The sequence below is a fragment of the Octopus bimaculoides genome, chromosome 5, assembly GCF_001194135.2.
Source record: "Octopus bimaculoides isolate UCB-OBI-ISO-001 chromosome 5, ASM119413v2, whole genome shotgun sequence".
In the NCBI taxonomy this organism is placed as follows: Eukaryota; Metazoa; Mollusca; class Cephalopoda; order Octopoda; family Octopodidae; genus Octopus; species Octopus bimaculoides.
The window spans coordinates 4,567,709-4,580,010 of NC_068985.1; the positions used below are offsets into that span (position 1 = coordinate 4,567,709).

General features: G+C 34.5%; 1 protein-coding gene across 1 annotated transcript in view; it reads left to right on the forward strand.

The window, feature by feature from the left end:
* The first annotated feature begins 234 nt into the window (after positions 1 to 234).
* Positions 235 to 12,302, forward strand: part of LOC106867822 (uncharacterized) — a 21,433-nt gene continuing 9,365 nt past the window's right edge. The window contains exons 1-9 of the mRNA XM_014912846.2: positions 235 to 320; positions 762 to 821; positions 4,010 to 4,272; positions 4,443 to 4,567; positions 4,649 to 5,583; positions 5,819 to 6,740; positions 8,129 to 8,217; positions 8,336 to 8,478; positions 8,921 to 9,047. Of these exons, the coding sequence (XP_014768332.1) occupies positions 4,016 to 4,272; positions 4,443 to 4,567; positions 4,649 to 5,583; positions 5,819 to 6,740; positions 8,129 to 8,217; positions 8,336 to 8,478; positions 8,921 to 9,047 (2,598 nt within the window). The 5' untranslated portion in view covers positions 235 to 320; positions 762 to 821; positions 4,010 to 4,015. The remainder of the gene's footprint in view (positions 321 to 761; positions 822 to 4,009; positions 4,273 to 4,442; positions 4,568 to 4,648; positions 5,584 to 5,818; positions 6,741 to 8,128; positions 8,218 to 8,335; positions 8,479 to 8,920; positions 9,048 to 12,302) is intronic.

Sequence of the window (12,302 nt, forward strand, 5' to 3'; positions counted from 1 at the left end):
ATATATATATATATATATATATACATGTCTATGTGTGTGTTTCTGTGTGTGTATATATATATATATATATATATATATATAATGTTCATGTATATATATATATATATATATATGTGTGTGTGTGTGTGTGTGTGTGTTTATGCATACACATACATACATACGTACGTACATGCATACCTATACAGATCCATTCACACATATACACACATAGGAACGCCCGTGACGGTGGTGGGAGGAAGAGAAGCTGCTGCTGTTGCCGCCACCACCGCGACGCTGTTTATCTTCCTCCTCCTCCCTGTCTGCTTCGTTTTCGAACGCAGGTAAAGAATTGCCTCCTTCTTGTGTGTATGGCTTTCCATATTATTATTATTATTATAATTATTATTATTTATTATCATCACTATTGTTGTTGTTGTTGCCAGACACCTTTAATTTTCCCATTTAATTCTCCTTTGTTGCCTCAAATTTCTTACCGCTCCTTCTTTCACTCTATATTATTCCTGAAAGAAACCTTGCGACTTTTCTTTATTTCATTTTAATAATTAAATCCCATTGAAACCCAAAACCTGTTCCATGTCCACCGACACTCGGCCAACATTTCTCATTTTATTATTACACCTTGCTCTCTAACAATACTTTTTTTTTGTCATATTAAATGGCTTGTTATTTTTAAAAACCAAAAATATAATTTATATTTATCATTCAAAGACGAAAGCAAACAAAAAAATTGAATTTTTTTCTTGTTTCCTCAACTTTAAAAGAAACCCGACATAAACTGTTTTGGTCAAAAACTCCTCGCTAATATTTTTTCCTTTTATCTGGTAAGTTTTTCATTATTTTATTCTATATTTTTCAAACTTATTTTATTTTATCTAAATCTTTGTTCTTTCACTCAAAAATGTCTTGGAAAAAAAACATTTTCACTGAAAATATTCTCTATTTTACTTGACTTCCATTTGAGCCATTTCACTTGCTCTTCTTAAACCAACTTTTAAGTGAATTCTATTCAAACAACCCATTGTTTTATTTATTTAAATGTTATACTAAAAGTAGATGAGAATATTTTCTCCGTATATTTCTCGTAAACTCTTCAACAAACAATCAAAATCAATATTCTTTCCAAACGGTTTGTATGACATTGTAATTTTTCAAACCATTTTACAGCTTTGTCTTTCATTTTTCTCCCCACATACACACTAATTTTTCTTTTAATAATTTTCCAGAAACTTCATTTTTTATTGAATTCCTCTTTCCTGCCAGTGTTGTTGTTTTATTGTATAATCCTCCAAAGTGCTCTGCGTCTTGCAGCCATTGACATCGTCTGCCTCCTTCAATAATGGCCACAAAAGACACTGAGACATCGTCTGCCTCCCTCAATAATGGAGATATATATATAATATACATACATATATGTATATATAATGTCTGTTACAGACAGACGTTGTATTTCGTCGTTGCTTTTACCTTTTATTTCTCTCTAACGACTATCGTTTACTTTTCACGCCATTTCATATTTTTATACATTTCCAGTTTTTACCATATTTATATCATTTCCATTGAAATATTTTGTATGGAATTATTTTTAAATGCCCCCCGATATTTTGTTTTTCAGTGAACAGCTTTATTTTTCTTTGCTTTATATAAATTTCCTTTACATTTTGCTACCAATAAACATATTTACCTTTCAAATTGGGTAAAATGTTGGTTAAACTCCCGAGTTTATTTAATTACCATTTGAACCAGATGTCTCGTATTAGTATGGCGCATTTATCAGTTCAAATCCCGCCAAGGTAAACTTTTCCATGTTTCATTTTAGTGGCGGGCGGGGTTGGCGAGACGATAAAATAACAAGATTGCCGAATACTTTTGGAATTTACACCGCAAATGTCTTCCCTTGAGACAACCCAGAGCCAGTCGTTCAATACGCTAGAAATAGCTGTTCAGATCTCTCATAAATCATATCCTGCCGTCAATAATGAAGGGCATTAGATATATATGTGAAAATAGTTTGAATAAAAAGACTATGGTCACGACTGGAACGTCTTTTGATGAGTCGACCTGGGGATAATCAACAGACGCCATTTGTTAAAGAAAATGTCCATTTTTCTTTTAATAGCATCAAGTGTTTCACTTCGAAAATGGAAAACCTATTTTAGTGTCTGTTATTGTTGTTTAGCTCTATGATAGCGCCAATTGAGCGTCACCCATCTTTTTGTGTATTTAGGACCTTTTTAAAAAAATAAAAAACAGATAATGTGTGACTTACGGGAGATTTGATCTCGGCCACCATGTCTCAGCTCTTTCTTTGATCTTCTAGAATTAAAGGTGAGAAGCAGTCGATTGTCTTGTTTGAGGTTTACCTGTCATAAAATAGTTTATAGACTTGAAATATCAATGAAGGAGATTTGGTCCAACCCCAGCACCTGGCAGTTATTTTCTCGAACCGTGGTGGATCCTTTTTAGAGTTTAGAAAATGTCTTTGACAAGTGACATTGCTTAATTTTGTATTTGTTCCTGGATATTTTTGACCATAAACTTCGCCGTTTAGTAAATGAAACTTGGCCTCGAATAAAGACCAGATATTTCAGATAAGGGAAGAAGCATTAGAATCCCAAGAAACCAGTGGTTGTCCTTGTGTTTTGGTAACTAGCAGCAAAGTTGTTTAGAATGGAATAAATCTAATTTGCCTTGAAAAAGTAGAGGCGGGGTCGAGTTTTACTTCTCTGGCGGTCATTGTTCTGAGAGTTGGAAATAATAATTAAAAATTACCAATTCTAAATTATACAACCAAGAGCTGTCTCTGTTCAAATCTTGACAATTTTTTTTTTTCATGAAAATTTAATTAGCTTGTGTAATTAATTACATTGCTTTTCGTTTTTTAAAGTGAATAGGTGTTCCAGTAATTGGAATAACAACGGAAGTTTATTCATTGAAATTAATGTAAGCAGATTATCTTGTAGACAATTGTTTAATCCTCAGTGTGACAAAGATGGCCTCTACGGTCACCTTAAGAAACACTTGCCCAAAACGTTGTGGTGGTGGAATCGAACCCTTGACTTCATCATTGCAAAGCTAATAATTGTTGAAAAGGAAAAAATGTAAATTTTATTTTCGTGGTCTGTGAGGGAAAAAAAATACAAAATTCTTAAAACAGTTTAATTTAGGTCTACACAACTGACTTCAAAGAAAATATTTCTATAAATATTCTGGTTTATTGACTGAACTCCAAATCTGCCATTTACAAACTGTAACTGTATTAGCAGCAGGAGTCAATCTGCTGGGGATAGTAGCCAAATCTTCCTCAAAATGCCCCATTTTTAATAAAAGACTACACTGAATGGAAGGAAAAAGTCAAGTTCCTCGACCTGGTGGAATCCAAGACTCAAAAAGTTATAAACTATTGAAAGTCTTTCACTTTAATCAGCAGTTCTCAGCCGTTTTTGTTTTTTTTCTTCATCTATTCTTTGATTCTTACTCTGCTGGACCCACATAGCCATTCAGTGTTCAAGAAGAAACCCTATTTTCAGAATTGAATATTGTATAAAAATTTTTAATTTTGTGTATTGTTGAAGTATAACCAATTTATGGTCCATAAACTTGAGCAATCTTATGTGGACCCTGAAGAAGGGTTTTAGAGACCACGGTTGAGAACCCTTGATTTAAATGTAACTTTTTTTTCCACTGAGAATATTTGAGATTTTGAGGCTTCAAATAGAAATTTTTTTTCCTGTAAATCTTTGAAAAGGAAATTTCTAAAGAGGTACCTTAAACCTGCCATCAATGTATGGTTTATAACTGTTCTGTATTTGTGATTAGTTTCCATTAACTTAATTTACCACCTCTGTTTTATGGATAGCAGCTACTTCCAGACTTGTACTCGTCATCCCTAGTGACGCATCCTTTCAATTCTGATCTGAACTGAGCCCCAAGGTTTTCTTTGAACCTCTTTTTCCTATCAAAGCAACTTGTTTCGGTTTTGTTTTTTTTTAATACTTTGGTTTTCTTTAAGATAAGAATGTATGCATCTACACTGCGTGACGCCTTGCTGCCAGCCAACCGGAATAATGGAGCGGATTCTAGTTTCCATCCTAGGTTTTCCCTGTCACCTAGCGAAAGCACTGCAGAAACTGTGTCCCCTCCTACTTCTAATGTGTGCCTAAAGCCCCTAATGGGTTATCAACAAGGAGATGAGACGTACTATATTGCTAGTCAATGGCTTGGTCAAACTGATGCAGCAGTTAGCAATCTCCAGCATAGTTCTTTAACCAACAGGTAAGAATTTTCTATTACTACTATAAGTGAGATTTTCATTGTAATTAGTTATGGGCAGGTACGATTATTTTTGTCATGCATCATATTGTCACATAATCAGATTTAGATAAAACTCATTGTAAACCGTCATTCCATCTATTATTAATGCTCTTTTTCCTCCTTTATATTAGGAAGTTGATCCAAAACATTGACTACAAATTCTCAAGAACTAAAGAATTAAGTTTTGAAAATTCTCGTTATCATAATTACATGGCTGATTCTGATACCAATGCAAATTCCACAGAAAATGTTTCGAGTAAGTTATTTTCAGAAATAAATTGTTTCTACCTTTCTTCTAAATACCTATATGTAATATAAACTTTCTCTCTCTTTATAGGTTTTAAGAAGTCAACTGATGTGAATAATGTTAGGCAAATTCTTAAAGAAAATGTAAAACAATATACCAAAGTTGTAAACACATTACCAGCAGGAGATAATAAAAATGATCTCTCTGGTGCAATGTTTCGACAGATGGCTGCCTCTTGTGGTATACATGTTGAAGACCCAAAATCTTTTTCCGATAGTTTCGATATGCAGCAGCCAGATAATGAATTGACTAATGAAATTTTACCTAACAAAATTACCACAGTGACACTACAAAAAACTAAGAATTCTTATGAGAATAAATTGTTGGATATTGAACCAGAGATGCAATCGATGAAGCTGGAATATTCTGCAATTGAAGTTGTTTCGAAAAACTCCATGATGGATGCTTGGAAACCGGAATGGATGAACAGTGGCCTTTCCAATAAAGCAAACCAAAGTCCTGATACCCAGTACAACATAATACCACACCACTCGCCAATCAATGGATGCAGCTCAGCATGTCAAGATTCTACAGGTTTTGAAACTTGCATAGAGAAGGCTAATGCCTTAAAATCAGAAAATACTGATCGTATAACTGTTGGCCAATTTGATCTGATTGGACAGAACATCTGCTTCCCTGGAAACAAAGACTATCCCAGGAGACTTACGAATCTACCAGTGGAAGTAACTAGTGATGTGACATCTGGACAATTGGACCCTTTGTCTTCGAAAATAAACAGTATGTATACTCAGACAGAAGTTGTGGAGCCAGTGTACAAAAGTTCAGGACAAACAGTGACTTCCAACAAAGGAAACCAAATAAGCGTTTTGATGATGGATGCTGCTATTAATGTTAATCTCTGTGGATGTGCAGATAAAGGGAAGACGAGCAGTGCCAAAGAAATATCGACACAAACTGAATTGCCTTTCATAATCAGTGGACAAGAAAAATCTCTAAAGCAGTGGGTAAGTAGAAAGTAAATATTTTAAGAGGCAGGTATGGTGGTGGAGAAGAAATTCTTGGAATTTTGAATTATTGAAATTAAAATACTGAACTTATTGTTGAGCATGTTAATATCTATGTTGAAATTCTCTTATGACAGACTTCTTTGTTGTGGTATTGGTGGGGGGGGGGTCATAAAATGCTTTAAATATTCCTTGGTCCAGTTTATTTTCTGACCATTAATGAATTCTATTTCAGATTCCTCCAGCAGACATTGACATAAACAAGCCGTTCATTGCTGATCAGAACTCTAACACTGGTTTATTTAATGGCTATGGTGACCAGTTTTGTGTAAAATCAAATCTTCAGCAGACACCAAAGAGTCAATTCAGAGATGGTGCAAATTATCCTGAATACAATAGCTTTGCAGATGTTCCTATTTTCAATACACCACCTCAGTCGCCTGAAAATATTAACTGTGATGTTTCCTATGCTCGTAACACTTTCTGGAACAACAACAACCGGCCTACTGAATCTCCTTGCTTCCAGGAACAAAACCTGCAAAATTTGAATGAAGTAAAACTGGACTTTAATCTATACTGTTTGGTTTTGGAGAAGTTAAAGCAGCAGTATCCAGCTCTAAATAAAGCACCCCAAGAATTACAGCTTCTTGCTAAAACACAAACACTTGCTCTTCAGGTTCAGAGATCTCAGATGCATTACTCATTTCCTGACGAACCCAGAGCAATCACTAAAACAGTTGGTGCTCCAAAGGAGATGGAAGCAAATAAATTTTTCCATAATCTTTCGACTACTGTTTCTTCCGAGAGAGACGTTGATTATGTCACACCCGATGACTCTTCAACCAATAATTCAGCCACACGGCGCTATTCTGATACTCCAGACTTTAGGTGTATGCTTAACCCACCTTATCGAAAGTTTCAGAATCTGCCATTTTCTCCTAAAGTGGATTATTATTCAAAACCAGTTTTGCCAGAAATTTCTTCAAAGATTTCTCAGATGGATTGGGGCTCTGTTGGATTCAGTCCCATAAAATATGAAGTAACAGACTCTGAAAAATGCGACGACCTTGATAATCTGAATTCTTCAAATGCAATTATGAAAAAAGCAGTGGAAAAAAGTACCTGGAATAACCCTGTGATGTCCTCTTCAGTTATCAGTAAGTTAATTTTTTGGAAACAGTTTATGAATATTATACTTTGATCAGAAATTCTTGTATATTAATTTACAAGCTGGCCGAATCATTGGCACCTCAGGGAGAATGCTTGGCATTTTTTCCATCTTTACCATTGAAGTCGACTTTGCCTTTGAATACTGGGGGTCAGCGTAATTGATTTACCCCATCTCCTGTAATTGCTGGCCTTGTGCCAAAATTTGAAACCAATTAATTTAACTCTTTTCTTTTACTGCTAATTTCTATTGCAGAAAGCTACATTTTTTTAGCAATCACTGTAAAATGTTATAATAGAGATCTGGTTGGCCATAGTTGACTGATATCCAGAATTTTCTGAATTTCCTTAACTGTTAACCTCTCCAACAGCCTTGCACTGTCATTTACTTGTTTCAGTCACCGGCCATGCTGGGGCACCACCCTGAAGAATTTAAGCTGAACTAATTGACTGTAGTAATTAATTTTCTTTTTAAGCCTGATAATTATTCTATCAGTGTCTTTTGCAGGACCACTAAATTACACAGACATAAACACACCAACACCACTTTTCAAGCAGTGGTGGGAGGCAGATCCGAATCGATGAACTGCTAAATCCATTCACAAGGGCTTTGGTTGCCTCAAAGATATCGTGTAACACACTTGCACAAGGTGCCATGCAGTGGGACAGAACCTGAAACAGTATGGTTGGGAAGCTAACTTCTTGCGACATCTGCACCATCCCATCATTTCATATTATAAGGATTTGAGGGGTTTAGTTCACTGGTGATCTAAGCGAATGGGTATGCTGATTAAATGCTATAATTAGTCATCCGTTAGGTTTCATGTTCACAGCTCAGGCTGGAGCTCGGGATCTTGCATTAGGCTTCCAAGTTGGCAGGTATTTCTCCATTATAATATATATATATATATATATATATATATACTTTTGTCATTTGACTGGCCATGCTGGAGCACTGCCTTTAGTTGAACAAATAGACCCCAGTACTTATTCTATCGGTTTCTTTTGCCAAACTGCTAAGTTAAAGGGCGTAAACACACCAACATTAGTTGTCAAGTGATGGTGGGGGACAAACGCATACAAACACACACACACACATATATATATATACACACACGACGGGCTTCTTTCAGTTTCCATCTACCGAATCCACTCACAAGGCTTTGGTTGGCCCGAGGCTATAGAAGACATTTGCCCAAGGTGTCACAGAGTGAGACTGAACCTGGAACCATTTTAATCGTTAGGGCATAGAATTTTTAGCAAGATTATTATACCTCATTAGTTATAACTAATTTAACTAATTTCATTTAGGGTATTTTTTAAAAACTAATCCATGATTTATAAATTATTTTAAAAGCTTGGTATTTTGTACTTTCAGCAAAAGCTAACCTGAGGTATCAAAGCCCAAACTCCAAAGACTGCCTTGCTGTCACCCCCAGTGAATTTCATGGAAATAATTTCCAGCAGGTACTTATCAGGAAGATGTTGTTGTTGTTGTTGTTGTCTTGGATTTAGATATTAACATTGGTTTAGTAAACTACCATTGGGAACTTTGCTTTTTCTTTCTTTTTTTTCCCCCACTCAGGCTTTTAAAAGAAAAAAAAGACTTCAGTTTGCAATGGAGCAGACCAAACGAAATGTGAATGCTAAAATTGATGCAAATATCCGAAAGGGAAATTATGAAAGGCTGGTTCAAGTCATGCAGGAAAGACTGCCAAATACCGATAGGTAGGACTTGAGTTTTTCTAATATAAAATGCAAACATCGAAAGAACTTTGAATCCTATGTTTTATAGCTAGCTATAGTTTTTCTTTCTAGGTCTTGTGGAGTTTGGTGTGAGATTTTTAAATCAAAATTAAACTTTAACAGATATTTCATGAAATTGACAATTCTTTTTAGAAAGGAAAATAACTTTATAAGACTTCCAATTTTGATGAGGGGAATAATGTAATTTAAAGAAACTTTTAGAAACTAGTGTGCATGTCTCAGTTCATTTGAGTTCCAGTTCATAAACTTGAAAGATGCTCAAATTTGGGTTTGAAAATAGATAGGAATCTGATTTGTCACTGGAAGATCATTGTTTCATATGTTTCAATGGGAATTGATTTTTTTTTTTTTTTTTTAGTTTTAATTCTATTGTTGATATAATTATGAATGTTTTTCCTTCTAGAACAAAAGTAGATGACCTCATTAGAGAAGTAAGGCGTCGTAAAAATGGGCTTGGTGGTTTGACTATGAGAGAAATAGTTCTAGAAGCCAAGTCAATACTTCAAGAGAAAAATAAGATATTTGCAAATGTAAGTACGTTTTTGTTTTGCTTTTTTTTAATATATCAATAGTAATCATTTCTATATCAAATTAAAAATAAAGAGCAGGTAATCATACTTGAATTATGAATTAAGACTTTGACTCCCAAATTGCTGACAGATAATTGGGATAAATAATAAAATGGCTTCTATGACCATGTAATTTCAATAATTTGGATCTGTGTAGTTGGTTGGAATCCTGTTTGATTTATTTTTAAAAATAACTTTGAAGTAAAATCTTTCTTTCAGTGAATTGATTTGATTAGATCTATTGAACTGCTGCTGATTGATTGCTTTGTACACTTGAAGCAAAATTAAAACCACTTTCTTTCATTATTGACAATTGTTACTTCAATTATCAAAACCATGGCTTTACTCTTAACCCTTGATATATATATATATATATACTATCTTCATTTCAGTTAATTTTGAAAATCTATTAAAATACTTTCAAGGGGTTTCGAATTTCAATATGCTTCCATTTAGATCACTTTAGAATAAGACATTTCTATTGTAGAATTTGGTAGTGATCTTGTGCATTTTGGTGTCAAAATGGCTAATATCAAACTGTTCAGTTTTTTTCCATACATAGTCAATGGCTGTTTAAATTTGTCTTGATTTAATGACCCTCTTTTGTTTCCTGTATGAATGTAAATCAATTACTGAATGATAACTCCCTCTCATTTTCTAGTATTTTGGCTAGTCCAACCAAGCAAAATAAAATTTTAACATGTGATAATTTAGTTGTTTAAGTATTGTGTAATATTTTAACATTAACTCCTGTGCAGGTTGTCTTTTCACCCTACTAGGGCAGGTGCAAACAACTATATCCCTCCCCAAAAATGCAACTTTGCTCCCTAAACTAGAAATTGTTGAAACTTGCTATTAGAATATTAATTCTTCAGGCTAGTTACTTGAGTTGGTGATCAGCTCTTATTGTTTGGCACAGGATTCAAATTGGTGAATAGGATTATTATTACTAGCCTTAAAATTCTTTAATGATGTTTAATTTTCCCAACGATAAACAATTTGTAATATCTAAGCTTTACATCTCCATTTTTGCCTCGTATCCCTTGCTTCAGTTCTAGTATCCTCTCCACTTTTTTTCTTTCATTCAATTAAGCTTTCTTTTTTTCCCTCAGATTTTTCTGTCAGACTATAATGCTACACTATTTATATTGTATGTCTGTCCTAGGAAAGATAGTCATAAACCTTCCTCTACATCCAAAATGCAGAAAGCTATTTGATAATTATAGAGCAAATAAAATTTAAATTTTCTCTATTTAGCTAATACATAGTCTTAAAGTTAAATTTTATTAATGATAAACATTTTAATCTTAGAAATATTTCAATCTAAGACAGCAATGACCATGACCTTTAGCAGGTCCTTTGAGACTGGTAACATGTTTAGTTTGAGGAAAGTCATTGCATTGTGCAGTGTTTCTGAGAAGTAAATATTAAATATAATGATTAGTGAAAGACCTAGAAGAGATAGTATGCAACTTTCTAGTTCAGAGCAGCACAATGTATGGCACTCAATAGTCTAAGTGAATTGATTATTGATTTTCATAATCTTTGTAATTTTCTCTTTATTAAACCAAATTTTAAAATATTAAAATCTCTAAGTTCTTTAATTTTTAACAAAAATTATATTTTTACATATATAATTTCATTGATTGTTATGTTTATACGATCGTTTCTATTATAAGCCCGAAAGAGAAAGCCAGTTGATTACATTGACCCTAGTGCTTCATCGTTTAACATCCGCTTTCCATGCTAGCATGGGTTGGACGATTTGACTGAGGACTGGTGAACCGGATGGTTGCACCAGGCTCCAATCTGATCTGGCAGAGTTTCTACAGCTGGATGCACTTCTTAAAGCCAACCACTCTGAGAGTGTAGTGGGTGCTTTTACGTGCCACCGGCACGAGGGCCAGTCACTCGGTACTGGCAATGGCCACGCTCAAAATGGTGTTTTTTTTTTCAAGTGCTATCAGCACAGGAGCCAGTCCAGCAACATTGGCAACGACCTCGCTCAAATGATTTTCTAACGTGCCAGTAAGGCAACGCTGGTAACAATAACTGGTACATATTTCATTGACCCAAAATATAAAGATGAATGAAATGCCACTAAGCGTTTTGTCTGGCATGTTCATGATTCTGCCAGCTTCTCACCTTATGTTTGCACAATGTAAACATTTGTTGCACTGATTTTTATTTTTGTAGAAACCATGAAGCAATGAACTCTTTTGTGATGCATTTTAACACATTCCATCAATATTTTAACCCCCCCCCCATATTAAATTTAATGTTTTTACTGTTACTATTTTAGATGAACCAGTGAGGAAACTGTTATGTATGGTAGTACAATCTCCCTTAAGTTGTTTAGATTATCGAAACGATTACTAAAATAGTTATGGCTGGAATGCTTAATCATAGATCTCCTCTGACAGCAGGTTGGGGACTGGCCAATTCTGGTTAATTTCATTTATATTTTTAATATATCAATCCTAAACGTTGAATTCTCACCAAATTATCAATGTTATCCTAATAACTGTTCCTGCTTGTCACTTAGCAAAATAATGTTGCTACACTTCAGACATCTCTGAGAAGTAGAAAGTTTTGTCAATCATCTTCACTGATATTTAAATTTCTCTCTCAAATGACTTAATAGGTTGTCTTTGCTCTCTCTCCCTCTTTCTTTCTCTCTCCCCCCTTCCCCCTCCTCTTTCTCTCTGGATGCAGTGCATCAAAAAATCCACTGGTCACTACTTAAGATTGTCTGCTTTGTTTTTTAAACTTCAGATTCTAATTAATGCCCAAAATCCTGTTACATAAATCCTAGATCTACATTGTGTTATGAAATACTTGATAGTCTTTTTTCACTCCCTGGTGGTGTATAAATACCATTGAAATGGACGATGAGAAACAGTGCCCTCGGGGTAGTTTCCTTCTGAAATATACTTGTATATAATATCATCTTATCATCCACTTTATAAGCGTGTGCTTAATAGGTCACTTACGCAACCTGATCAGGGCGGAGGGTCATTGGGAAATCTGTAAGAAAGTGGATGAAACTCAAATGACTGTCCAAAAGAGCGTGTGCACATGTATGGGTTATTGGTGGGTGGATGTATACATAGGGGTACTAACACTAAGTGACTGATTAGATGAATTAACAAGTTAAGATAAAACCAGGATAGGTGGATGAAGGAAACACATTGTAGCATAAGGGGGTACATGCTG